The following is a 27,799-nucleotide window of genomic DNA, read 5'->3' on the forward strand; positions in this document are numbered from 1 at the left end:
ACTTATGGTATGCAGGCCATGCACTTGCCAGCCTGATCTAGTCCAACTGCCTCACTTTACAGATGGAGAGACTAAAGTCCAGAGAGGGGAAGTAACTTATTCAAAGTCACCCAGCACTCAGGGCAGAGCCAGGATTCAAACCCAAGTCTTCTGATTCCCAATCAATACTGTCCATCCATTCAATGCTGTCTTTAGATGTGTGGGGGTTAAAAACATCTAACTCAAACACAAGACTAATAACTGCCAAGTCATTAAAGGCCAGGGCTCCAGAATCTGCTGGCCCTCATCAGTTTGCATCCTCATCCTACACAAAACTGGGTTCACATACTTAACTCTTCCTAAACGTTGGGCTCCTTATCTGTAAAACGAGGGTAATAGCACCTTCCTTGTTGGGAAGATGAAATGAGTTGATACATGTAAAGAGTTTACACAGTGCACAGTACCTGGCACATAGCAAGTGCTCAGTAAACACTACTCTCTGGTGATATTATTACAGGGACTCTACTCTCAAGAGCAGGTTCCTTTGGGGTCCTCATGATAAGTCTCCGTGCATAACCCTCCTGCCGCCCTTAGCCTCCTGTGCTGACACCTGCTCCTCAGAAACCAGCTGGTCCACCACGTTGCTCCCAAACTTGTGACGGATGTTCTCAGGAATGATGCTGTCCCTCTGGCCCTGGGCCCCACCGGTGGGGCTTTCCTTCAGTCCCTGGCATGGCTGAGCCTCCTCTCGGAAAGTTGCCCTGCTCTCTGTTGAGGAGGGTCTGCAGTCCCCATTCTTCAGGGACCCAGGCCGTGGAGCCATCCCAAGGGAGTCCCTGCTGACAGCCGTCGGGGGTGGACACTGGACCCCGTCCAGGTGGGCGTGCCCCATGGGGCTGCCCCTGGGGCTGCCTCCCCAGTGCAGGGATGGCTGTGGGGAGACTGGGGCCTGGTACTTGAACTTGGAGGCATCCAAGGGGTTGTGGGCAGTTCTCCTGGGGTCCGTGTCCTGCTGGCCTTCCTTGTCCAGATGGACCCTGGTCAAAGCAGTTGTACCTGAACAGGAGGAAGAGAGATGGACAGAGAGGAAGAGACAGACAAATGCAGAGAGTGGAAGGCAGGAAGGGAGACAGCAGTGGGGGTGGGGAGGGGGGACGGACACAGAGCTCCAGAGATCCAGAGCAGAAAAAGGGATGGGAATAGAGAAGTCACAGGAGACAGATGCATGGGTGAGAAATTGGGAGGGAAACAAAGAGAGAGAAAGTTCAGCTGCTAAGCCTCCCACAGGACGCAGCCATCCCACATGGTTTCTGATAGTCCATGCCTGGCCATCCTTGAGGCCTCGCTGTGTGACCTAGAGGAAGGAATGTGACTCCTCTGTGCTTTACTGTCTCTGACTCCATTTGGTTAGTTCTCTTTCCCACGTAAACCCCCTCCTCCCCCAGGAATCTAGTGAAGAAGCCAGCAGTCCTGGAAGCTGGCACAAGGCAATACTTGGCTTGGTCCAGTCACAGGGCTAGAAAGGACCAGAGCTGGATCTGGGGCTTTGTCTTTGTTCCCTATTTAGAGCTGCTCCCCCAACCTTCACTTCCCTCTGTTCTCTGGGCTCATCGGGTAGCATCATCCCTTCCATATCCCCTGCTCTCTCTCGGCACCTCTCCCACCCGCATTCCTGCCCCTGACTCCCAGTCCGAGGGGGTTTCCTGCTCCCTCCCTGTCTCCTCATCCTCATCTCCCATCCCCGCCTCCAGCCAAAGAAACTGCTGCTTCTTCCCTACTACGCCCTGGGATGTCCCACCTCCCAGCATTCGCCCCGGCTGGCTCTGCTATCTAGAAGGTCACCCCCTCCTTTTCCCTAAATCAAAATCCTACCTTTCCTTTCAGTGCAGCCCCACCCGGAAGTCCTCCTTGACACCCACCCCAAGCTGCGGGGCAAGCTCCCTCTTCTCAACTTTACAGTTCTGCCCCCAATATGCTCTACGTATCTCTCATGACCCAGAGTTTTCGCTTTCTCCGTCATTGTGAGCTACAAACCATCTTGTTTCCCCCCTCCTAGATGGGGGCCATTGAGGTGGGGTCCATGGGGGAGTCAGTCCTGGGCCTCCCACAGCACCCCCCACCCCACCCCCGAGAGCCCTGTGTGTCCAAGATACAGGTGAAGCCCATCCGTGAGTGAGGGAACGTGGACAAAAAAACGGGTTCTATGGAAAGTCACCTCACAGGGTGATCTGATATGAATTCCTAACTGGGAAGGTCGTGATGGGCCTATAACTTCTTTAGTAAAAGGTTTTATGCCAGCCCTGTCCATGGTTCTCACGTATCTAAGTTAACACACCTTTCTAATACCAGAAGTAATACCTCTCACAGGGGATATTAACCCTCAAGAGAGCACATAATCTTGTTAACTGTCCTGTAATCCAATCCCCGCCTTGTTTTTTCCCACCTCCATGTAATCTCCTATGTTCCCTCCTTAATTTCGAATGCATAAAAGAAGCTGCGAAACTATTATTCTCCAGAGTATCTGAGATCTTGCTTCCGAGCAGATGTCATCGGTTTTGGCTCAAATAAACTCCTAAAAATCCTCTACATGTTTGGACCTTTCTTAGGTCAACAGGAATGAGAAGGTGGCTGCAGAGCGGTGAGACCCAGAGTCACACCGCACCTCGTTGAGTCTAGGGTGAGACCAGACAAACTCCCTCCCTGAGTCTGGGTTCTGCCCCAACAAGCTGGCAGCTAGGTAGGTAGGCAAAGGGGTGCCTCTGGGGGAAACGAAGGCTTCCAGGATGGGGACTTCTCAAAAGAGTGGAGTCAGAGGGCTTGAAGAGAACCCAGCACCCACTTGCTCAACCAAGGCCCCTCCTCCTGCTCATGAAAGACTAGGCCTGAAGCAGGGATGGGCTCCTCCTGGGGTCCCCCAGCTTTCAGGGCTCAGTTCCAGGGCGGTGCTCCCTCTTTCTTCCAGGCTGCACTCCTGCTGCCTCCTCTCAGTACATTCTGTGGAATTGCCTGCTCGCCTTCGGCCAGCCCTTTGGGGTTATGATGTTTTAATGGCCAGGACCGTATTTGTATCCCCCCGGCTCAGAGAGCCAATATACTGTGTGTCCCTGAAAATAAGACCTAGCCAGACAATCAACTCTAATGCGTCTTTTGGAGCAAAAATTAATATAAGACTCAGTATTATATTATGTTATCTTATGTTATGTTATGTTACGTTACGTTATGTTACGTTACGTTACGTTACGTTACGTTACATTACATTACATTACATTACATTACATTACATTATATTATATTATATTATATTATATTATATTATAATATTATATTATAAGACCTGGTCTTATATTATAGTAAAATAAGACCGGGTCTTATATTAATTTTTGCTCCAAAAAACACATTAGAGCTGATTGTCCAGCTAGGACTTATTTTCGGGAAAACACAGTATTCAGTTCAGGTGTGTGGCAGGTGCTGTTCCAGGCACTGAGGACGCACGGTGAGTGAGTTAAACGGGCCAACAACACCTGTCCTCTTGGAGGTCAATGTCTGTTGAATGAATGAATGAACGTCTGCAGTTGGCGTTCCAAGAATCTCATTGCAACTCTCCTTGTCCTCCACTCCATTCCTTCAGCTCTGAAACAGGTAGAGCAAAGCCTATTTCCCTTGCTCTTGTGAGGATCAAACGATGAGTCTTCCGAGTTTTCCAACTTTGGTCACTGATCAGAATTCCCAGGGGCACGTATTAAAGAATACAGATTCCTAGGCCTCTCCCAGAGCTGCTGTATCAGAATCTCAATGGGAGAGGCCCAGAATCTGGATGTTTAACTAGGCCTCTTGGTCATTCGGGTCATTGGAGAAAGCTTCCAGCAGGAGTCTGCCTGACCTCCCTGGACGGCCTGTCTCCCACTTCTCATCTGCCAGCTCCAGCCACTATGCACTCACCCGTGGAGACCTTCCTCGGGGCTGGTCTGAGCCAGTCACAGCTGCATTGAAACCTATCCCCTTGTGCTCAGGGCAGAGCCTCCAGCTGGAGGACCTGGCCGAGGACTGGCCTGCCTCTCTCCTACTTCCCTCTCCTATTTTCCTCTCCTGCCTTCCTGCCATGTTGAATTTCTGTCAAAACACCAGCCCTCTTTCACCTCCAGGCCCACACTGTTCCCCGAGTCTGGAACACTTCTCCCCTCCTTGTGTTAAGTAGAAATTAGGAAATGGAGGAGGAGGGGTGGGAGGGGGTCCATGGTGCCTACAGAAAAAGCTCATAACTAGCCTTGATTACCTGCCCCCAGCCACTACAGATGACAAGAGGTGGTCTAGGGCAAGATAAGGATCTGAGTCAACAGACCTTCACCCATCTTAGAAGGTCACGCTCCCCTTTGTCAACCCCCCTCCACACACACCCCGTGGAAGAGCATACACGTTTCCCCACCAAATCAATATGTAACTCCCTTACCCTACCCAGCAAACTATGAGTCCTTGGGACAAGGGCTGTCTCTCTCTGGCCCTTGAGCTCCCTGGCCCTCGCTCTCTCCCCCTTTCTCTCTCTCTCTCTCTCCCCCTCTCCCCTCAGGCCCACTTAATCTAGGCCTGTTCTCTTCCCTGAGAACATATCACTAATAAACCCTGCTTGCATATTAATCAGCTTGCTGACCTTTGATTCTTCACTGCAAGAAGAACTGAGCCTCCCATAACTCTTGGGCCACACCACTCCCTGGGCTTGGCTCACTCATGACCTACGTGGACCTCTCACCCACAGAGCCCGGCCTCACCAACCCTCACTCCACTGTGTTCTCTCACAGCCTGCCCTTCTGGCTGTGGATGAAGAAAGGGGTTCAATGGGAAGTAACCTCACAGGGTAATCTGATCCCAAATTTCTAACTGGTCATGCCCCAGGCATATGACTTCTTTAGTAAAGGGCTTTCTTTTGCCTTAAGCATTCTGTCCATTGTTTCTGAGCATCTAAGTTCACACACCTTTGAAATGCCCCCTTTCAGACCCCTCCTTCTCAGGCGTAACCACCCTCAAGAGAGCCAATGATAACTGCCCTGTACTCCACTACCCGTCTTGCTTTCTCCCATGTTCAGGTACCCATCATTTTCCTTGCTGCCCTCCTTACTCTCAAATGCATACAAGAAACTGCAAAACTTACTCTCCAGAGCATTGCAGATCTTGCTCCCCAGCATAAGTCGTCAGTCTGGCTCACATAACTCTTACAAAAATTCTCTACAAGTTTGGTTGTTTCTTACATGGACCCGGTGCATACAACGGGCTGACGTGTCCCCTCTGAGCCCTGACGAGGGGCAAGGTGGCAGTCATAATCCCCAGGCTGGGCAGATGGGAGGGGCTCGGCAGTATTCCTTTCCCTCCCTTTTGCATTCCTGTCTTCAAACAGAATGCCCAGAGGAGGTCAGTGCCACACAGAGGGTCTGGAAGCGGGAGCAAGATTGAGGGAAACGGAAGGGTTGTTCCTGCTGCCCCAGGGAGAGCCTCCAGAAGCCCTGGGTGTGCACTGAGTGTCCCTGGCCAGCATGTCCCTGGTCAGCCCGTCCTACCTGCTCGGTGGCCCAGATCCATGGACTCTTGCTCCAAGCTTAGTCCTGTAAACAAGGGAACACTGTGTCATCTCAGATGACACGGAGGCTTCTAAATGGGGATAAGCCAAGAGCAGAACAGGGAGCCCTGCGGCCATCTGCCCAGCCCCCGACCAGAGGCCTTTCCATGCGGCCTCCAGTGCGCTCTGGCATTCAGGGTGCCCCCTGCTCCATCCACCTACCACCCCTGGCACTGGGCCTGCCTCCTGGACCCCTGTAGGCTCTACCCTTTCTGGAAATCCCTGGCCACCACCCCTCACCACCACCACACACACACACCAGTGGCTCAAAGGCCTTTCTCCAACAGCCCAGGGGCCTGGGCTCTTCTTCCTCCTCCCCCTTCTGTACCACTCAACACTCCCCGGCTGTGGGTACAGAGCCCCAAGCCCCGCATCCTGGTGACTATTTGCTTCCCGGCAAATAGGATTTTGGTCCATGTTACCAGCTGGTCATTCAAGCTCAAGGCGGGGAGGGGACCAACTTGGCCAACATGGAGGAGAGCCGAGAACAGGAACCCACTTTGGTGTAACCTCAGTCTTCCCTCCCAAGACAGGCCTTTGGGACAATTCTGGCATCTTGGAAAGCATGTGCACCTTTTAGGTTTGTGTTCCTTTTTCCTAGGTGATCTTTCACTTATTCATCGTCTCTTATCACAGGTGTTTTTTAAGGTTTTGTGGATTTTGGAATATATTATGAATAAGATCAAACAATTTATTGTATAATGATGTTTAGTCCCTAGACCTCAGGGGCAAGTACCTTTGTAATAAGGGAAGCATAAAAGCAGCCCGTCAGAGCTGGAAGGGAGCTTTGAGATGAACTAACCCAACCCCTTCATTTTGCTGATAAAGAAACTGAGTTCCAGAGAGGCAGACTGATTTGTCTGAGGTCAGCAGCAAGTTGTTAAGCTGATAAGCTCACGTCAGTTTAAGAACTGGATTAATGTGTTCTCCTGAAAAGTCACCAAGGAAAACACCCAATTAATGTTGACACTTAATAACTGCTTGGTGATTGCGTAGCTTCTGCTGTGACAGCCAGTGATGCCAACGCCCTGGTATTCACATACTGCACAAAATGCCCTCTGGAGTATGGGCTGGCCCCAGCGACTTGCTTCTGGTCAGAAGAGTATGACAAAAGTAAGAGGATGGCACTTGCAAGATTAGATTAGTGACTTCGGTCTTGTTCACACTCTTTCTCTGGCTTTCCTTGGCTTGCTGGCTCTGATGGAAGCAGCTGCCATGTTTTAAGCTGCCCTTATGGAGGGGCTCAGGTGATAAAGACCGAGCAAGTCTCTGGCTAACAGCTCATAAAGAACAAAGACTCTTAGTCCAACAGGTATCAAAGAACTAAAAGAATCCTGCCACCTGAATGAGCTTGGGGGTGGATCCTTCCCCAGTTGAGCCTTCATAGAAGAACACAGCTCAGTGGACACATTAATTACAGCCTGTGGGAGACCATGAGCCAAAAGACCCAGCCAAGCCACACCCAGGATACTGACCCTTAGAAACTATGAAATCATACATGTGTCCCTTTTTGAGCATAGTTTTAAACTGTTAAGCTTTGTGGTAATTTGTTATGCAGCAATAGCTAACTAATATATATTTTGGTACCAAGGATGGGGTGCTGCTGTAACAAATACCTAAAAATGTGAGAGTGGCTTTGGAACCAAGCAGTGGGTGGAACCTGGAAGGATTTTAAGAAACATGACAGAAAAAGCCTATATTGCCTTAAACAGACTGTTAGTAGAAATATAGACGGGAGGATGCTGCCACTGAAGGCAACAAAGGAAGTGAGAGAAATGTTATTAGAACCTGGAGAAGTGTCCTTGTTATGGAGTGACAGAAACTTAGCGTCGCTGTCACTGCCAGTTTTGTGGAACACAGAGCAGGTGACTAACTGGGTGATCTAGCTAAGGAGAGATCCAAGCAAAGTACTGAGGGTGCCTCCTGGTTTCTTCGTGCTGCTTGTAGTGAAGTGTAAGAGGAGAGAGAGAAATGGAAGGAAGGACTGGTAAAGAAACAGGAGGCAGGACTTAGTAGTTTTAGACATTCTCATCCTCTTCAGATGCCAAAAGATGCTAAAATTAAGAAGTGGCTTCAGAGCATTATATCCGGAAACTGTAGCCAAGGGTGTGACTGTACAACCTTTTGTTAAAACCTTGAAAGGATCAGAATATTATCCAGTCACACAATGGGTCCTTAAAAGAGATGAAAAATAAGCTTTACATATTCTCTTAATGGAATAATAGGGCCTCTTCAGAAGTTTAAAAGTGCCATCTCTCAGCTGCAGTGCCAGTGGAGAAGACTTATCTCTGGAGTGTCACAGTGTTTGAGAAAACTGTATTGGCAAAAAAAAACCACCAGGTTGGAGTGAAAGGGACCCATATAGTACAAAATGAAAATGGTGGACTCCCAAATTCTACTGGCAGATAGTAGTCTGAGAAAATTACTCAGCTGCAAACATGCATTGTATTTAAAAGGGGCTACAGGGGGCAGAAGCAAGGATTCATAGGGCAGAGCTGAGCGCCATGGAGAATTACTTGCACAGTTTGAAACCTAATAAGGAAAACCCAACATTTGCCTGGCTGGATTTCAGAATTGCTATGGACCAGTGACTCCTGACTTTTGTGTTCTCCATTTTCCTCGTTTTTGAATAGGAATGTCTGCAGCTCTTCTCCTATGCCTGCCACACCGTTGTGAGCCAGGGGTGGTCAGGGCAGGCACATTATTTTCACAGATCTACTGATGGAGAAGGAATGAACTCAAGAAAGAAATGACGCCCGAGGAATCTCATCCACACCTGGGCCTGATTTATAGGACCAGATTCTAGCTTTTAAGGTGATGCTCTAATGGGATGAGACTTTTGGAGATCTTGGGAAGGGGTGAATGTAATTTGCACGTGGAAGAGACGTATGTCATCTGAGGCTAGAGGTGGGCTATTGACATGGCTTCTGTGACCCCTGTTCCTTGGCATTCACCCACTTGAGTAATTCCACTGCACCTTCCTCTGAGCCCCCCACCCAAGTGTGGGCTGGATTTATTGACTTGCTTCTAACCAAGAGAATATGGCAAAAATGAAGGGATGCCATTTCCAAGAGGAGATTATAAAAGACTGTGACTGGGTCTTGTTCATACTCTCTCTGGCTCAGTCACTCTGATGGAAGCATCTGGAGAGTCCCGCAGGGCAAGAAACAGAGGGTGGGCAGCAACATGTGAGGAACTGAGGCCTGCAGTTCAATATTCCTACCCTGTGAATGGCCTTGGAAAGACAGCCTTCTCTAAGTGAGCCCTGAGATGAGGCTGACGCCCAGACAACAACTTGAGCACAGTCTGTGAGAGAACCTGAGATGAGCTTCCATTGAAGCTGCATGTGTGTTCCTGACCCACAGGCACTGTGAGATAATAAATGCTGTTGTTTTCAGTCACTGCGTGTTGGGGTGATTTGTTATGCAGTCTAGTAGATTAGTCTATCTTCACAAAGACTCAGTGAGCTGTTCAGAGAAAGTATTAACTCACCCTCTTCACAGATGGAGAAACGGAGGCTCAGGAAAGAAACAGAACCTCACCCAAATGGTGCTGAAACCAACCCCCACATCTTCTATCTCCTTTCAAGTGAGTTTTCAGCTCCTGCCCCCACTCCCCATCCCTAGCCACCCACCTAAAGTACCCACTGCAGCCCCCCCCCCCCATCTGCCCCAGTGGCAACACCAGTCCGGAGCAGCCTGGATGGGCTTGGGCAGAAGTGTGGCTTCACTGCCAGTTTCTGACCTGGAGAGAAGGTCCCGAGAGATGTTGGTCAAGAAGGGAGGAAAAGGAGGTCCAGTTGCAGTCCGGGCGCTCTTCACTCACAGGCAACTCTGAATGGGGAGAAAGAAGATGAAATCTGTGTTATGAGACACTCCCGGCCCACCCTGCAAGCCTCTGCCTGACCTTGCCACTCTCTTTCATAATGTCAGAAAACAGGTGACCCACTCTGGTGTGTGCTGAAGCCCAGGAGGGTAGATCTGCACTGCACAACTGCTGGTGGAGGCCAGTGGATGGTTGCTAGGGAGCAGCCCTCCCTCGCTATTCATTGGAGTTGCCATGGCGACACTATACACAGGGCTTTGTTACCTCAGCGGGCTGATAGGCCTACTCTAGGGAACAGAGGCCATGGGAAGCCAGCACTGAGAGGGCAAAATGTCCCCTGAACACCCACCCTCTGCCAGGTTGTGTGCCAGACACAAAGGGCTCAGATGCCACTGAGTGGGAAGGAAGTTCTTGGGATTACAAAGGATTAAGCAGAGAGAGTGATTAGTTCCGTCTAGGAAAGAAGAAGGCAGGGCTCACAGAAGGGCCATTTGATCTGGATTTTGAAGGATGTGTAGGAGTTCGACAGTTTAGAAAGGACTCAAATATTAAAAGCATGGATGTGTTTGTGAGCATATAGGTCAAAGGGAGTGGGGAAGGGAGGGAAAGATTCACCTGGAGCTATCTGAGCTGGAGGTCAATGGATCGGTTGACCAAGGAGTAAAATTAGAGCAGAGGTGGGACAGTGAGGGTCTACTCTCCTCCTCTTGAAACATAAGGACTACAGAAGATTAAATAAACTTAAGTGACATCTGTAGTTGGTGCCAGCAGCAGCTCAGTCGTTTTTTGGCTGTTGCTCAGCAGGGGTGGGATATAGGGAATGCGTCCTGCATGCCCAGCTTTTCAGGATCTCCTCAGGAGGTAGAGAGCATTGTGGTTAAATGTGGGGTCCTCAGAGTCTGGGCCTGCCACTTACTAGAAGAGCGATGCAGGCCAAGTCCTTTAGCTGAACTTTCCTATGTGAAACAGTATAACCCACCTCCAAGGGTAAGCGTGAGGACTGAATGAAGGCATTTTTGTGAATGTCTAGAACATTGCCTGGCACAGAGAGCTGTCCCCTCTAACTCTAAGCTAACCCCATAAGTGATCCATCAGCAAGTCCTTCAAAGTACACCAGACTCGGACCCCTTGACCATCTCCACATCTCCCCCTGGCCCCCAACCCAAACCACCACCACCTCTTGCCTGGGTTAAAACACTTGAGTCTTCACTGGTCTCCTGTTTTTGCTCTTGTCCCCTGTGTTAATTACCTATTGGCACATAACAGTAGAGGCAAACTTTGGGGATACTGCAGGTTCGGTCCCAGGCCACTGCAATAGTGGTCATCACAATAAAGCAAGTCACATGAAGTTTCTGGTTTCCCAGTTATGCTTCCACTATACTGTTCTCTATTAATTTCACGATAGCATTATGTCTTAAAAAAAAACACAACAATGCACACATCTTAATTTAAAAATACGTTAGTACTAAAAACAAAAAAAGAATACTAACCATCATCTGAGTCAATCTTTTTGCTGGTGGAGGGTCTTGCCTCGCTGTTGATGGCTGCTGACTGACCAGGGTGGTGGTTGCTGGAGGTTGCGTGGCTGTGGCAACTTCTTAATGAGACAATGACATTTGTTGCATCAATTGACTCTTCCTTTCACGAATCATTTCACAAACGGTTTCTCTGTAGCATGCGATGCTATTTGATAGCATTTTACCCTCAGTAGAACTTCTTTAAAAACTGGACAGCAGGGAGCAGGGAACCCCCAGTAGGTGAGGTCTGGAATCATCCTATTGCCCCAAAGGAGGGTTTAGAGAGCCTGTTTCTGGAAAACTGGAAAACAGCCATATGGGTCCAGTCCCTTAGGTGACTTTTTTCTACTGCAGCTTCTGGTTCACACTGCCAGAGCTCTAAGACCGTCGCCCAGGGATTGAAACTACTTCTCCATCCCCTCCCCCATCACTCCCCAGAGGGTCTTTTTCTGAGCCAGGAAGGTCACCTAAGTGGCACTACACCCCGTCAGCTTGCTTCTGATGTCCCTCTACTGATGCCCCAGGGCCTGTGTTGTGTGACAGCTCTTTGAACACTCATTTGGAAGAGCAGCGGCCCCCAATCCTCTTTCCCCCACCCAGAGAGCTGGGCCTACAGTGAAGGGTGGATGCCTGGCTAGCTATGCTTTCACATCTCTCTGGTTTCCTGGTACCCCTTCCAGGTGGTCCCAGCATGCTCCACCTGACATGGGACAATGGGTGGCTTCCTTTGACAAAACTAAATAACAAAGTGGTGTCCTCAGTGTGACTGGCTTCGCCACCTGGCCAGTGCTACGGAGTCTGTTCTTGGGGGGTTCTCAGGAATCTGAAGGAGATGAAAGTGTGGGCGCCAAGAATGGGCAGACACAGAGAGTCAGAAAAGGCCACGTTTATTCCAGTGTTGTTGGGGGAAACGAGCGCTTTACACAGCAATTCTAAAACTTGTCGCTCTCCTTTGCTGAAGCAGGGGGAGCCAGCTGTAGGTCATGCGGCCACTAAATGGGCGAGTGGAGGAGAGGCCCCCTGCTCAGGCCTTCCTGTCATTCCACTGGGACACACGGGTCTCCGGGGGGGCCCGGTGGAACCACTCGGACCAGGAGCCATCATAGATGGCCACATCAGGCTTGCCGCAGAGGTAGGCCGCCAGGGCAATGTGGCAGGCGGTGACACCCTTCCGGCATGTGGCGATGATGGGCTTTGCGAGGTCTACCTTCTTGTCCTCGAACATGGCACGGAGCATCTCTGGGCTCTTCTCCAAGCCGTCCTCTGTCAGGAAGTCCATGAATGGCATGTTGGCCGAGCCTCGGATATGGCCCGGATCCAGTCCTGGGACAAAGGGAAGGACAGGGTTAGGAAGGCATGGGGTGGAGAGCGCGGTAAGTGGGGCCTGGAGGCCGCAACCAGCCATGGCTGTAAGGATAGGGGATTTCGCAAACAAAAATAACATCTTTGCTCTTCTCAGATCTTGATTTATTCCTGGACATACCTACAGTCAATGCTCATGACTTAAGACAAAATGTCCCCTCCCCCAAAACATGCCTTGAAGTAGGAATGTCCAAAATCATACCTGCTAGAGAAAATGGGGATATGAGTTTCAGCTCTACCATTTACTAACCTTTACCTTGGTCAAATTGCTTCATTTCTCTGAACCTCAGTTTTCTCTCCTGTAAAGTGGGCTGAGTGGTGCAGACCCATCTCATAGGATTGTTCAGACAGCAAATGAGACGATTAATGTGATTGCTACGTGCTGTGCCAACTACTGAAAACACGGCCCTGGCTGTCTGGGAGAGTATGGTCTAGATGGAAGATAGATGTTAAACAGATAACCACATAATTCATTAATAGGTCAGTCTATTTTACAGATGAACACACCGAGGTTTGCAAAATGAAATGCCCCCCCTAAGGCCACAGAGGGAGGTAAAGGCAGACCCAGGATTACACAGAGTCACCGGGTTTTCTGCTAATCACACAGCTGTGGAAACACCATATGATTTGGTGTTGACATAAGTTCAAATCCCAGCTCTGCCACTTACCAACAGGTGACCTTAAGCAAGTCACATCACATCTCTGAGCCTGTTGCCCCATTAGTAAATGGGAAAGAGAGTAGTCACAGGTGCCAGGCTGTTGTCAGGAGTAAGGCACTGACTGCTGAGGCTGGCCCACCCCTCAGGTGCTGTCACTCCCACCACTTCCCATGCACCCCTGGAGGTAGGTGAGACTGGAGGCAGTGTGGTCCGTCTCTTCAGGCCCCTCCAAGCAACCCTGAGAGGCTTGGATGGATGCAGAATGGGGGTCTAGGCTGGCTTTGGGGTTCATTCCAAAACTGTACCCAGTGCATCCCCTCTGCCAATTCTGACTTCAGAAAAGCCAACAAGTTGGGCAAAATGGACTGGGCCACAGCCAGAGCTCCTGTCGCCCGCAGGGCCAAGACCTGATCTAGCACCCAGCATGCCTAGGTCATTCCTTTATTCCTCAAGCACCCCACACCCTGGCAGACTGGGCACTAGGAATGGGGCCCAAGATAGGTTTGGGTATCACTTTGGGCTTCCCTTCCTCCAAAATTCCCCACTGCCCCATTAAACCTGGACTGTGGGGCAGGGGAGGACCACGGTGGACAGCACAGAGAGGGGATGTGACCGCAGTGACCAGGGCATACACTGGGGCAGTGTGCAGCCAACCAGGCCCTGCACCTAGTGACACGAGGAGATAACCCCACCCACCTCACAGGCTTGTGGGGAAGTTAGCTACTGTAGTTAAAAGCCCCTAATGACCCTGGGCACACAGTAGGTGTGCAATCATGCCAGCAACATCACATTCCCCTCACCCAAGGTCAAAGAGGATTCCGAAATCCGCTGGCATGAGTTAAGAGTTCCTTTAATTGAATAGATTCCCCAACTTATAAAATTATAGCGATTTCTTCCTGTGGAGGTGTCACCTTTTTGTCTGGAAACTTTAATCTGAGGTCGGATGGTGTGCTGACCCTTCCAATGAGGAACAAGTCATCTGTTGGCTTCAAGGTTGTTGTTCTTTGCCAAGAAACCCAGCTTTAAAATGTTCAAGATCCCTGCAGTGGGCTGGATTTAGTGCATTTAAAAGCAGAAGCATTTGTTGGGTTCTGAATGCTGTTTTTCTCCCTCCACCCCATGAAACGGCTTCATTGTTTTCTTCTGATTATATAAAAGGCACCTCTTAGGAGTGAAGTCAGGGGGTGTTCTGCAGACCCTGGCCTCCCACACTAGGCCAGCCTTGAGAGGTGGGGTGCTGCTTTATAGCTCTGCCAGCCAGTGAGGGCTCAGGGCCTGTCGGAGGAATTTAAATGAGCAGGAACTGACTGCCTGTGTGTGGGGATGGCAGGATGAACCTGACACTGAGATCCCCGAAGAACAGCCAAGTGGAGGAAAGGCTGGGGGCAGAAGCTCCTGCTGCTCTTCTCCAAAGTACAGCTCCAGCTGCACGCTCGGCTTTCCCTCCCCCCTGTACGCATGCCACCATGCTCATAACCTCTGGTATTAGGCCCCCAGACAGTGAGTTATCTCCAGAGCTTTATCTTCCTTAACCCTCACAAAGCAGGGGAGATTATCCTCCCGGCACTTCTGGGGAGCCCAGGCTCACAGGTGAGGTAACTTGCTCCAGGACACACAGCATACATGTTGAGAAGTGAAGTCAGGTCTGCCCAACCCCAGAGCCTGTATTCTTTAACCACTCTGAACCTTCCTGGAACAGGGGGCTGAGGCAGGGGGATGGATGGGACGACCTCTCATATTCCTCAACTGCTCAGAGGTCTGGGACTCTGTGTTCCAGCTTTGGCCAAGAAGACACCAGTCAAGTTGGTGAGAGGACTGATAAGTGTGGGTTTTCAAGGCCAGGAAAACCTGTTTGGCTCTTTCTTGCTTTCTTCCTAAAGACACTAAGGAATGCAGTGCAGGCAGCCCCAGTGGGTAGCCTCCAACCCTGCCCACTGGGAGGCAGCTCAGCACCCTCCAGCCTCCTCCTACCCCCCAGCCCCAGCCCCCAGCACTGTGAGGGAGACACAGGCAGAGGGGCCACCCTAACACCACAGAGCTGGGACCTATCCTCCCTGTCCCCATGTTTGCTTACACACAGTGTAAGGAAACAGCCCCACTTTGATGCCTGCCGACTGAGGTCAAGTCTTGGCCACTCTGCCTCGTTAAAGAAGTCTCTGCTCCCTTTCCCCACCTCCAAAGTGAGACCAATTCCGCCTGCCTCCCTGTGCAGGGCTGCTGTAGCTGTCAGGAAGAATATGTCAAGAGTAGACATTTACAAATAAAAGTGCTTATTAAGAGCCAATGGCCTCCTTCTTCACCCTCGCTTACCCACCCCAACCCCCAACCCCACCAGGGGAGAGGAAAAGAGAATAATAAGGTTGATAAAGACACTAAAAAGCTGGATCAATTCCCACCTCTGTTGTCTCCCTTCCCCCAAGCTCCTATAAGGTGAGCAGTGTTTTCATTAAGGAGAAAGGTTCAGAGGTGAAGGGAAAAGCCACACCTAGGTGCCACCCAAGGATATAAACTCAGGTGCCTGACTCACCTTGTGCCCATTTACACACAGGACCAAAGGTACGGGGAGCACAAAACTGAGGCCAGAGGGGAAGTTGCTTGCCTAAGGTCCGCAGGAAGTGGCTGTCAGGTTCCTAAGGCCCTGCTTCCAGCTTCCCCCAGTGGGGGAGGGGGGGTGTCACTCCTTCTAGGGAGTCCAGGGCCTGCCACCCACAATTCCCTGGGCTTTACATCTGGACTGCAGAGCCCACCGGCGGCCTCCCTGATCCCACCCCAAGCTGACGACCATGAACTCAGCAGAGACTCATGGGCCTTTGTGTCTCCAAAATGTCTTGTACGTGAGGCCTTCAAAAAGCCTCTCAGAAACTGAGGGAGGGAAGTGCCACGTCCTCCAGCCTTCCTTGATGGCCCTGACCTTTGCATAGTTCCTCACCCTTCTCTAAATACCCATCCAGGTAACGCTGCATTTAAATGAATACACCCCCAGATGGGTAGGGCTGACATGATTCTTCTCATTTTATAAGGGAGCAATTGGATTGAAGTCCCACCACAAAGGGCCGACCTTCACCAGGATCAAGCTCGCTGGGCTCCAGATGGGATCTGGAGGAGGAGGAAGTAGGGTCACAGAAAGGAGCAGGGATTTGAGAATGCAGGGCCCCCAGAAGTATTGCCAGCAGCAGGCCCTTTCCCCTCTCTGAGCCTCAGTGTCCTCATCTCTAAAATGGGAGTGAGGAGACTAGGTCTGGCATCTGGAAACTTTCCCTTCACTTATTCTCACGTTGCATCGGGACAAAGCTGGAAAACAGTGAAGGGAACAACTCCATGTTCCTCCCCCAGTGGTGGCTTAGGTCCCAAGGAGAAAAGGCGTCTTGAACCAAGGCCAAGAGGGGGCTGTGGGAGTTCTGTGTCAGGAATCTCTGGAAGGTGCCAAACAAACTCGAATCTTCAACTCCAGACCTTCGGAGAGCAAGCTGGACAAGGAAAACACGGGGCCTGGAAAAAACCATGATGGGGAGGGCAGAGCACTCACTGCGTTTTCCTGGCTCTATCTAGCCCTGTGGCCTTGACCCACCCCTTCCTCTGTGTACCTCAATCTCCCTTCTGTTCGATGAGATGACCTGTCAGGACCTCCAGCTGACAGGTCTCTGTGAAAGGAAAAAAACAGCTTTCACAGAGTTTTCTCTCCAGAGACACAGAAAGAAAGAAAGAAATATTTTTCAACAAGTTAGGCAAAATGTTGCACAAGAGTTAGGTTCTACAGAGGTGCTCTGACTAAGGACAGAGCCACTGCCCAGGAGATGCCAGCCACTGATGATGAGGCCTCAGGACAGCCTGGTCCACAAGGGGCCCCAAGCAGTGAGGTCCCGGCCACCAGAGGTATCCAGGCAAGGGATGGAGGGTGCCCAGCAGGAGTAATGGTGAGACCTCTGGTCTGTTAGGAGGTTCTAGAACTCAGCATTTCCTCTCCTGAGACTACCCCCACCCCCAGAAGCATGGAATCCTCCAGGCCACCCCGTCATCCACAGGAGAAGGACTCACACGCCATCTCCCTGCTAATACCTAGTAGAGGTGGCTCTCTCCTGGCCCTGCAAGGTGGGGGTGGGCAAAAAGGCAGTGCATGCGGGTTTGGAGCACTGGTTTGATACTAGGCAGTGCTGAGTTCAAATCCTGACCCTGCCACTTAACTGAGCTAGTAACTTAATATCCTGGCAGCTCAGTTTCCTCCCCTCTAAAATGGGGATATTAAGCCTTGTTGGATGAGAACATGCAATGTCAAGTGCTTAGCGTGCAGTGGTAGCTGCTGTTATAGCTCTGCAGACAGGCTGCAGCTGTTTGGAAAGGTCAGGAGGCCTGGGAGAGCTGGAGGGAGAGGGGTGCTGGGGGAAGGGCACTGTTAATGTCCATAAAGGTTGCTGGTGAACAGAGGCCCTGAGAAGCTGTGTCCTTGAGAGGCTTTTGTACAGTTATGCATGTGTGGGCTCATGAACATACCTTTGGGCATGTGGGGAAGCTAGTGTCTGGGTGTGGGGTGGACACGTCACCAGTCACCTGTGTTGATGCCATCCCATATGGAGGCTAGGTTGCCTATTACATAGCACGTAGCTATGGGAAGACACATGGAGGTCCTCACACGTCAGAGCCTTTAGGTTTGGCTCTATCCTCTCATTTTCCAGATGGAAGACTGAGGCCTACATACGGGGCAACTGAGGGCAAAACCTGAAGAAGATCCATACATCCTTACTCCCCATCCTTCCAGTGGGCATTACTCCCCAGGGACCATCCACCCACTGGGACACCTACCTACGGCGTCTGGCTCCGGCTCCGTACCCAGGTACCGCCCTTGGGACCTTGAATCCACCAGCTGGAACCTCTTCGATTGGAGGTTCTCCAGCACTTGCTCGTAGGTTTTGAGTAGGGAGCGGTCAAGTGTGGCTTTGAAGACTGCCGGGTCTGGGCGCGAGGGCTCAGATGTCACCGGGTGGCCCTCCTTCAGCCAGTTCCGGAAGCCGCCATTGAGCACGGACACTGTGCGGTGGCCAAACACACGGAACATCCACCAGACTCGCGGCGCGTAGAAGCTGCCCAGTTGGTCCCCATCGTACACCACCACGTGCGTGTCGTTGCTGATGCCCAGGCAGCCCACGTAGTCTGCGAAGACCGCCTCGCTGGGCAACATCATTTCGTAGGGTGACGACTTATCCTTGCACTCCTCTATATCAAAGAAGGAGGCTCCTGGCACATGGCGCTCTAGATACTCCTTGCGGGCATCCCGGGTGCCCGGTGAGTACCAGGAGGCGTCCAGTACCCGCAGGCCAGGCCCTAGCTTTCCAGCTCGGACAGACTCCGCCAGCCACTTAGTGGAGACCAACGCCCGGTAGAGCACCTGATGAACCATGGTTTCAACTCTAAGCGTCACCTGGCGCGGATAGGAACCGGGAAAAAGCCAAGCATGAGGAACGAGTGTGCGGCGCGATGGGGCCTGGGGAGGAGGAGCTTTTTCCCCACCGAACACCTCGGATTGGCGTGTCTATAGCAAACCAGACCGGCTGGGGCGTGCAGTGGGGTAGGTCTGCAGATTCCCTAAGAAAAGCCTGCTCCGCCCCGCCCACCTCCTGGCTCCCACGCACGAAAGCTTCTGAGCCGCAAGATCTTCTGAGGACTCCAGGGGGGAGTTGGCTCTAGAAGTTGCAAAACTCGCCCTCTAGATCCTGTTAGAAAATAGCAGAGAAAATATACCCAGGAAAGGGGAGATGGCATCTTGGGCTTAGAGTCCCCTTTCCTGGGAGGGCAGGGGAGTGAGTGCGTGGGGGAGGGTTCGCTGGGGCCCTGCACACGCCCTGGCCCGCTCTTCTTGTCTAGCAAACCCTCCTGTGGTTTCTCGGCAGCCGGGGCTCGCCAGTCCCCCGGATGACCGAGTCCAGCCCCAGCTCGGTACCCTCTGCCCCAGCTGGATCAGGGCTTTTCAGGGCATCGCGCTCGCCCTCGCCGCGGGGACCCTACCCTGAGTCGCAGATGGCCCAACCGGCGGGCGGCCCAAGTCCCGAGCGGCCCGGGCGCTGGCCGCCGCCCCCACCCGGCCACACTTACTCGCCCTCGCCGCCGCCCAGGTGGCGCCCGCCCCTGCCCGCTGGAGAACTTGGCGGTTTAAACCCGGAGCCCGCAACACCCTGGTCGGTCTGAACCATCGCGCTGCCGGCCGCGGGGGGACCACGCACCGCGGGTCTTGCCCCTCACTGCCTACCGCCCAGCCGCGGCAGCCCCCGGTCATCACCCGGCGCGCAGCTCCTCTCAAACCCTCGAGGACCCGCTGGGGACACCTGGCGGCACGAGCGCAGCGTGGGGCGGGACTTGGCGGCGCAAGAGGCCCCCAGGCTCCGCCAGTGGAAGGCGCGGGCAGCCGCGGCTCCGAGTGGCCGTGGCGGTGGGCTGTGCCCGAGTCTCCTCCCTTTGGCTGTCCGCAGGTTGGTGGCGGGAGGAGGGGACAGCTGCGGGCGCGGGGAGGGGGCACCTTGTGGCGGGGGCCATGGCCGAGGCCGGAAGCCGGGAACCCAAGACCAGGGTAACTGCTGCGGCGTCGTGCTTGATTTCTTTTGGGGGAGGCCAATAGTTGGGGTGCGCGGCGCTGGGCTCCCCCGCAGGGCCTGAGCGGAGGAGGGGGCTGCAATCTGGGAGGAAAGGAGCACTCTGGAATTCGCCCTAAGGATGGCTGCCTGCAACAGCATGGGGCGCCCTGCAGGGTGGGGTCGGGGTGAGTGGCGGTTGGGGAGCCGTAGGTGGGGCCTGGGGGGGGCCGCCTGGTGCCACTAAAGACAGTGGAAGGGAGAGAGGAGGACTAATAAAGCCTGACAGAGAAGCCAGGAAGAGGCCGACTGACCCCGAGGTGCCGGGAGGAGAAACTGGCAAAGAACTTGCTGGAGTGAAATGAAACTAACATTTGTCAGGGCCTGCTTGGGGAAGCACTTGCTCCTGCGGATGTTACGTAGTTCCCACAACAATCCTGCTGAGCAGGCCAGAAATTTATATAAAGACCAGAGAGAGAGAGGCCGGGTGTTGTTGAGGCCAGGCTGTGTTAGATCTGAAGCCCACGTGGCCCCGGCTGCCTTTGTTTACCTTGCCAATCTCCTCCAGAAGCCTCATACTTTTAAAAATAATTGCCCTTGTTTTTAATTTGTTAGTTTATGTCATTTAATTTTTAACAACGGCGGTGTTTAACAACCAGTTGGCATAATTCTTAAAAGACTAACTGGTTCCTGCAAGCTGGTGGGATAGCGCTGCCCTACTCAGCTTTTGCATATGCTATTACTAAACATGCCTGGAACGCTTTTCTCATCCCCCTTTAAAACTTCGATTTATTATAAAATAATTATATTCTCGCACAAAGTTGCAAGAATTCATACTTTGATAAGCATTTACCCATGGAATCCTCTGAGCTTTGTGCTTTGCAGTGGGGACACAGAGAGGGTGCCAGGAAGGATGGAGCTGGGGGAAGTCCTTGAGGAATGCTCAGTCTGACTGGAGCCCTGCTCTTCCAGGGCCCACCCCACCCCAGATAGCATCTTAGGGCTCACACTTCTCCTAGTGCAGTATGTACTTTCCTGAGATGGGCCTGGGGGGTGCCTGTCTGTCCTGGAGCCCTTCACTCCCAGAGCAACCCCAGCTACACTGGTCCAGGCCCGCCAAGTACACAGGGATCTAGGCCCCGCCCTTCAGTCCTAGGCCCCGCCCTTCAGTCCTCGGCCCTCCTCAACCTCCCAGCCCTTTGTGAGAACTGCCAATCCAGGAGGGAGGGAGGAGCAGAATGACCTCAGACCTCTGAAGTCCCACCCAAATTGAAATTCTTAGATTCTAGATATGCTGATGTTGGTTCAAAGACCATCTATGAGTGTAACTTTGAAGAAATAATGGGATTTTTATCAAGCTGCTTTTAATGATTATTAAAACTAGCCATATACAGTGCATCATGATGGCATTCTACATTCATTTAATATTCTCTAAAAGAGGTGAGGCTTGGAAGCTCCATTATATGAAATGGAAACGGGTCAGGGAGCCTAACATGCCCACCCTCAGGTAACTTGTTAAGGTGCAGAGTGGGATTTGCACTGGGGTGGGGGGCGGGGTCTGACTCCCAAACCATGGTTGTTTCACTCTAAATGGAGTGAGGGAGCCCCAAGAATGGTAGAGGGCAGGGGCTATTGTGATTCACAAATAGGTTCTTCACGAAGGGGCCAGCTGCATGCATTCCCTCATTAGCTAGCTCTGGTGTAACCCAGATACCAGATACTGACATTGCCCCTTAGCCAAAGCCGCCCTGGCAGCCTCCACATCCCGAAGGTCAAACTGTGGTTTCCAGGGCCCCTGAAAAAGTCAAATCAGTTTGGATTTCCCTCTGCTCTAGGAAGACTTCCCACCCCTTCTGCTCCCACCCCCATCTGAGCCAGTGGCCCCCTCTGCTCACACTGAACTCCAGACTTTGCTCAATTACACTGTTTCTCAAGCAGGCCTGTGGCCTGTTTTTGTCTAGGGCCTGGCAAAGTCAAGAGTTTCTCAGTATCCAGCACAGGGCCTAACCGTGTGAACAAAGTGCTTCCTAAACACCAGCCACACATGAGAGGGTGGAAGGGGGCTGGCACAAGGTAGCGCAGGACTCCTTAGTCCCTGGTCATCACTGACCTGGAGCTGGGGAGGACGTCCAGCCTCAGGAGTTCAAATCTGGCTTCATATACAGAGGCTTCCCCTGACCACCTCTGTGACCCACTACTGAAGGCTGTGATACTTAGCTTGTGGCCTGGCCCACAGGGCCCTCCCCCAAATGCTTGTTCTCTACCTACCCCTTCCCCTCCGTGGCTGGCGTGGATGTAATGGTTGTGCCCTGCACTGGGGATACACAGCTGAGGAGGTTTGGGGGACTGACCTGCCGCTCACACTCCTGTCATGTGCCCTGATGGGGACTCTGCCTTTGCCTGGCAGAAGGGGCGCCCTTCTCCAACCTGCACAAAGCCACCTAATAGACCAGGGGCTGCTTGCACAGGGGCTCAGCATATTGGGAGCGTTTCAGCCCTGGAAGGTTATGGGCTGACATGTCACAGTGGGCTGGTACACCCTCAGCAGCTGGCCCACAGAGCAGTGGAGGGAAGAGAGAGTGAGGCACTAAGTCACTGTTGCTGCTGCCACAAGAAGGTCCAGAGAGAAAGGTCAGACTCAGGTGGCAAAATCTGACTGCCGGATTCCCAGAGCCTGCACAGTGCATGTCAATGAGAAGTCTGGATTGTGGAGTCAGGCTGTCTAGTGTGCAGCCTGGGGCTACCACTTCTCAGCTGTTGACCCTTGTCAAGTTAGTGCACGTCCATGAGGCTCCGTGGCCCAGTCCAAAACAGTGAGAACAATACCCAACCTCTTGAGGGCACTCACTCAACAAATACTGGAGAGCCTGCCTGTTCTAAGGTATCATGAGGTTTAAATGGTGCACAGCAAGGACCGGGGAGATTCCAGCTACTCTTCCTATTAGGCTGCTTATGTAAATGATGAATGAGTGAGTTTCACCAGGGACCATCCTTGGTTTGCAAGTGAAGCTGGGTGCATCTTAGGAAGAGGCTAGGTCTTTTGCCCCTGCAGGGCCTAACCCTGCTCCAGCCCTCTTCCTACCTGTGCCCCATCAACAGTAAGCCCTGGTGAAGGGCCCGCCTGGCCCTCTCCAGGGGTCATGGTCATTTGGTCACTCTGTGCTGGGCGTATGTTCTGGTGGGGGAGGGAAGGGGAAGGGAGTCCCGGGTGACCGAAGTCTGCACCTGGGTTCACCGCCGCTTTTCTGCGTTCTCTGGACTCTGCCCTACCTGGCTCCACCTCCCCCCCGGCCCTGCCCCTGCCCCTTCCCCTGTCGCAGTCCCAGCCTCGGTGCGCGCGTTTCCCGCCCCCGGCCAGCCTCTTCCTTGATTCCCTCCTGACATACTCCCTTGTCCTACAGGACTGCAGCCCCAGTACCGCCGCCGCCGCCATGGCCCCGCAGCAGCTCTTCCGCGCGCTGGTGTCGGCGAGTTGGGTGGCCGAGGCGCTGCGGGCTCCGCGCGCAGGGCAGCCACTACAGCTGCTTGATGCCTCCTGGTACCTGCCCAAGTTGGGCCGCGACGGGCGTCGCGAGTTCGACGAGCGCCACATCCCGGGCGCCGCCTTCTTCGACATCGACCAGTGCAGCGACCGCACGTCGCCCTACGACCACATGCTGCCCAGCGCGGCGCACTTCGCCGAGTACGTGGGCCACCTGGGCGTGGGCGCCGCCACTCATGTCGTAGTCTACGACGCGAGCGATCAGGGCCTCTACTCGGCGCCACGAGTCTGGTGGATGTTCCGCGCCTTCGGCCACCGCGCGGTGTCGCTGCTCGAAGGCGGCCTCCGCAACTGGCTGCGCCAGGGCCTCCCGCTGAGCTCGGAAAAGAGCCGCGTGGTACCCACCGAGTTCCGCGCTGCGCTGGACCCCGCCTTCGTCAAGACGTATGAGGACATCAAGGAGAACCTCGAATCCCGGCGCTTCCAAGTGGTGGACGCCCGGGCCGCCGGCCGGTTCCGGGGCACGGAGCCTGAGCCTCGAGATGGTAACTGCGCAGGGCAAAGGGACTGGGAGGAGCCCCCACTGCCCTCCCCTCCTCCGGGCTCGGGGTCAGGAGCACTCTGGGCACTGCCCTTGCCTTTAAGGGACACTGTCTGGGGTCGGGGTTGGAGATTTGGTTTCTAGTCGCCTCACTCTCTGAGCCCCACTGGCTTTATTCCTAATTGGGGGCAACCAGTACCTGTGCTTGGGGCAGTGACTAACCTACATTTGTCGGGAACCCAGCGTTTCCTGCATAAGTTTGAGAACCCAAGCAGCCTCACCCCAATACTCTGGGTGTAAGAGTCACTGCAGAATAGGAGGGGTGGTAGGCAGGCCCAGTTTGGGAGAAGCCCCAGAGAGGTGAGGCCTGATCAGGTCTACGCCATCCCTGAGGGTAATGGAGTCTGGGAGAGGACACTGAGGCCGCCGAGTGAAGGGAAGTCCCTCCAGAGCTGGCAGAGGGTAGGAGAGAGGGGGCACTACATAGAGGTTGCTTCCCCAGAGTGGGGCAGAAACTGAAGGGTGGTTGCTGGCCTGGGTTGGGACAGGGCCTTCTGCCTGGGGCTGGATCCCCCAGGCAAGGGGCCTACAGGGTAGCCCTGTATGCGGCATTGAGTGGTCCCCACAAAGCAGGTGAGTCAGTGGCCACTTGATGTGAGCTTTTTAATGATCCCTCAAGGTGGCTGCCATCACCATAAAGATGAGGAAATGGAGCCTTAGAATGGCAACCTTGCCCTAGATGTCAGGAAGCAGCGCAGACAAGAGTTGAACTCCGGAGCCTGTACATTTAATGTCAGTGAGCAGCCAGAAATTCCCCAGCCATTTCTTTTGTGCCTGCTTCAGGGAGGCTATAAGGAACTTGCCACTTCCTCTAGGAAGCTCTCCCTGAATGGCACTTCCATGCCCCCGAATCTGGTTTGGAGCTTTTCTGTGGTAGCAGAGCTGCTAGGACTCCCCTTGTCCTGGCACTGTTTTGAATGGCCTGAGAGCAAAGACACCCTGGCTTACAGTGCCTTCTGAAGCTAACCCAGTAGCTGGCACAGAGTTGATGCCTCAAAGAGGTTTGGTAAACGCAGAAGGTCCCTGACACATGGAACCCTGCAGAACAATGTTGACATTAGGTCAAACCATGTGAAATTGCTGATATCCACTTTTTAACCTACCTAGGTGGCAATTTCATGCAGTTCAGCCTAATAAGGATGCCACCTTAAGCCTATTGGGTCCTTTAGCGTAGCCCTGGGGAGTAGAGGGGTGGGGACAGAGAGTGGAGCAACACAGGGCAAGCTGGAGCCAGACCTGGGTTCAGAGCCCTGCCCCAGGTCGCGCTGGCTGTGTGACACCTGGCAGGTCATCTAATCTCTGAACTGGAGCTTCTGCTTGTGCAAAGTGGGAACAGAACATAGAACTCAAAGGATGTGGTGAGGGGCAAGTGGCAAATGGCAGCAAGTGTGCAAAGCACTCAGTTCCGTGTTGACACACACAGGATACACTCAAGAAATGGGAAGTGACATAATTAACATGTCCTTCTGTGGTTATAGCTCTTTACAGAGGTGCTTTGCTCGTCGTGCAATGTGAGATAGGAGCTACACCTAGCAGGCCCGTTGTCAAGGTGGACCGAGCTGATCTACGTACATGTAAAGGCTGCATCTAAACCAGTGCAGAATGTCACTGTTCTCATCATTCCCACTCCACAGCCTGAGGCCTGGCCAAGTGCACCTGTAAATTTGCCACATCGCTCTGGCAGGGACAGGAAACCTGTTTTGCTCAGTGGGGTTCAAGGCACAGGGACAGCCCTGCTGTACAGTAACCAACCTGGGTTGAGAGCTTGCTCTGCTCCCTTGCTCTGGGATGGTCGCTACATAGTGTCTCTGACAGCCCAGTTTCTGTGACTGTTAAGTGGGAATTGTGTGATGCAGTCCCACCTCACCATGGCCTCGGAGTGCTGTCTATACACAAAGTCCCATAAGAGTGTCACCCTACTGTGGGGGGAAACTGAGGCAGAAGTCACCCTAGCGTCCCAATGGCTGAGATTTGAGTCGTTGCCTGTGAGGGTGTATTTTGTGGCCACATTTCAGTCCTCATAGTGAAAATAGGAATATTAGTAACACCTGCCTAACAGGGGGGTGGTGAAAACAAAATAAACAGTGGTGAAAATGAAACAGGTGTTGGGAGCCCTGGGGAAGTTTGTGGAGATGTAGGTAAAGGGATGACCCTCTTAATGAGTGGTTCTCCAGCCTTGCCCAGGTTCTTTGGAAAACGGAAGCCTGATTTCCCCTTGTCATGTCAGAGCTCTGAGTCTTGTCCAGGGCCGCTAACGTGTGCCCATCCTCCTGGGTTTCCCCTTGGGCCTTGGCCTCCCCACTGCGTACGTACGCTTTTGTCACGATGACCTTTAATCCCTCTAAACACCATGCTATTTATTCGGTGTCCTCTAGGAGCCCCTCTGCCAGGGATGCTCCCAGCCTCCATGGCCCAGACCCCTCTACCCGGCCAAATCCTACTCACCTTTCAGGGCCCTGTCAGAGAAGCTTTCCTGACCTCTCCCCACCTAGGCAGTGAGGTCCTGGGGTCTCTCTACCCCTACTAACTTGGGCAAGTTAGTCTGTCTCCTCATTTGTGCAAAAGGGAGGGTAGTAATTTCTGTCCTGTGGAGTTTTGAGGAAGATTAAAGAAGAAAATGCAGAGCTCAGAACAGTGCCAGGTACAAAGTTGGCACTTAATCATGCCAGCTATTATCATCTATGCTGTGCGCCACACAGTAGGGCCTTTTGGAAACACCCATCATACTTGTCATTATTCAGTTATTGTCAGTCTGCCCTGCCAGATCCAAACTCCTTGAATGCAAGGCCCGTCCCCAGGTCTTATTTACCTTTGTCGCTCCAGGGCACATAGTCTGTCATCAGGAAACCGGGGGCAGAGTGTGCTCTGGTGGGCTCTGAGTCTTGGGGTTCACATTCCAGCCAACAATTTGCTAGATGCACGACCTTGGGTGTACTAAACTTCAGCTCCTCCGTCTGTAAAATGGGACCGCCTGTGAATCGTGCGTGGGTTGCCAGTTGTGAGGACCACATGAGATGGTGTTTATCAGGGGAGTGGCTCCATGGCTGCGTGAGAGGCTGTCAGTACCACAGCGGCCATTCATATGGCCCTTGTATTTGTTCTCTCCTCTCCTGCTGCAGGCATCGAACCTGGCCACATCCCTGGCACTGTGAATATCCCCTTCATGGACTTCCTGACGGAGGAGGGCATGGAGAAGAGTCCCGAGGAGATCCGCCGCCTGTTCCAGGACAAGAAAGTGGACTTATCCCAGCCACTTGTGGCTACGTGTGGCTCCGGCGTCACAGCCTGCCATGTGGCACTGGGGGCCTACCTCTGCGGGAAGCCCGACGTGGCCATCTATGACGGTGCCTGGGTGGAGTGGTACATGCGTGCCCAGCCTGAGGAAGTCATCTCCGAGGGCCGGGGGAAGACCCGCTGAAGCTGAGCAGGACATGACACAGGAAGCTCAGCCAACGCCTGGCCACCATCTGTGCCTCGCCTGTTTGTTCTGATGCTGCTTTGACCAGGAGAGCGTTTCTTCCTCCAACTGAGGTGGCACATAGGACAACATCCCAGAGGCCAGGAGTTCCGTTGACTCATGGGCTCCCAGTGGAGGCAGGAGAGAAGGTGGGGGTGGGCACAGGGGGAAGGGGAGCTGCCCACATGATGCTGAGCTGGGCCCCACCTCCCTTCTGTTTTACTGTTGAGAAAATAAAACAGCCAAGTGCTAAATGCTTCTAACTGGGGCTGCCTCGGTTTCCTAAGGAGCCAGTGTTTCCGGCATGCCCAGCAAAGGGAGCTCCGGAGGGTCTTGGGGATCCTGTCCCTGCCTCTGAGCAGTGCTGGGCCCCAGAGCCCTTTCAGTCCTGTAACCAGAATGCCCCCAGCAAACCGTCTTCCACCCTGTGATGCTGGTGGTTTCCCTTCTGGCTTCCAAGCTATTTAAGGTGAATCTTGCCATGCTATGTCTGGAGTCTCATCCAAGGTCCGCAGTGGGTAAGCTGTACATCTCATTTCCAGACAGAAAAGGGTTCAAAACTTAATAGGAGTCTGACGAGGCCTCTCCCAGCCCATCAGGATGTACTGGAAAAGGGCTAAGTTTAGCCAAATTGGAGGACAATCTAATTTTAGACTCTAGGAGTCCACATTTGGAGGCTGGACTCTGGAACTGCCAGGGGGTGGGCAGACCCAGGGGGTCCATCTTTTCTGCTCAATGAGAACCTCTTCCCCCAGG

General features: G+C 53.0%; 3 protein-coding genes and 1 long non-coding RNA gene across 13 annotated transcripts in view; 2 read left to right on the forward strand and 2 right to left on the reverse strand.

Annotated features, from left to right (window-relative positions):
* CIMIP4 (ciliary microtubule inner protein 4) overlaps window positions 1-9,594 on the reverse strand; it is a 30,719-nt gene extending 21,125 nt beyond the window's left edge. For 3 of the 4 annotated variants that reach the window (XR_012494116.1, XM_019719639.2, XM_019719637.2), the window contains exons 1-4: window positions 9,491-9,594; window positions 9,329-9,417; window positions 5,526-5,570; window positions 590-1,035 (exon numbers count right to left, since the gene is read on the reverse strand). Coding sequence is in view for 2 of the 4 variants with exons in the window: in XM_019719639.2 (XP_019575198.2) it covers window positions 590-1,035; window positions 5,526-5,547 (468 nt within the window). In the remaining 2 variants the exon portion in view is untranslated. The remainder of the gene's footprint in view (window positions 1-589; window positions 1,036-5,525; window positions 5,571-9,328; window positions 9,418-9,490) is intronic. The other variant, XR_012494117.1, reaches the window with a different exon arrangement.
* Window positions 9,595-11,796: 2,202 nt separating this feature from the next.
* TST (thiosulfate sulfurtransferase) lies at window positions 11,797-19,323 on the reverse strand. Of its 6 annotated transcripts, none has more exons than XM_019719652.2 (3): window positions 19,186-19,323; window positions 17,745-18,360; window positions 11,797-12,249 (listed from the first exon to the last, which is right to left on the reverse strand). In XM_019719652.2, exons 1-3 carry the CDS (start codon window positions 19,210-19,212, stop codon window positions 11,951-11,953), a joined length of 942 nt encoding a protein of 313 aa, XP_019575211.2. In that variant the 5' UTR covers window positions 19,213-19,323; the 3' UTR covers window positions 11,797-11,950. The 6 variants fall into 6 exon arrangements, with proteins under 6 accessions (XP_019575211.2, XP_019575215.1, XP_019575214.1 ...); XM_019719656.2 differs by having other exon boundaries at window positions 19,032-19,189; XM_019719655.2 differs by lacking the exon at window positions 19,186-19,323 and adding an exon at window positions 18,945-19,185.
* Window positions 16,759-18,508, forward strand: LOC141570169 (uncharacterized). The gene is made up of 2 exons (XR_012494118.1): window positions 16,759-16,861; window positions 17,618-18,508. It is a non-coding gene; the product is annotated as an uncharacterized LOC141570169 (long non-coding RNA).
* MPST (mercaptopyruvate sulfurtransferase) lies at window positions 19,273-27,306 on the forward strand. 2 transcript variants are annotated; one of them, XM_019719651.2, is made up of 3 exons: window positions 19,273-19,405; window positions 22,906-23,530; window positions 26,706-27,306. In XM_019719651.2, exons 2-3 carry the CDS (start codon window positions 22,936-22,938, stop codon window positions 27,002-27,004), a joined length of 894 nt encoding a protein of 297 aa, XP_019575210.1. In that variant the 5' UTR covers window positions 19,273-19,405; window positions 22,906-22,935; the 3' UTR covers window positions 27,005-27,306. The 2 variants fall into 2 exon arrangements, with proteins under 2 accessions (XP_019575210.1, XP_019575209.1); XM_019719650.2 differs by having other exon boundaries at window positions 19,391-19,503.
* Window positions 27,307-27,799: the final 493 nt, after the last annotated feature.

The sequence above is a fragment of the Rhinolophus sinicus genome, linkage group LG02 (genome assembly GCF_036562045.2).
Source record: "Rhinolophus sinicus isolate RSC01 linkage group LG02, ASM3656204v1, whole genome shotgun sequence".
NCBI lineage: Eukaryota > Metazoa > Chordata > Mammalia > Chiroptera > Rhinolophidae > Rhinolophus > Rhinolophus sinicus.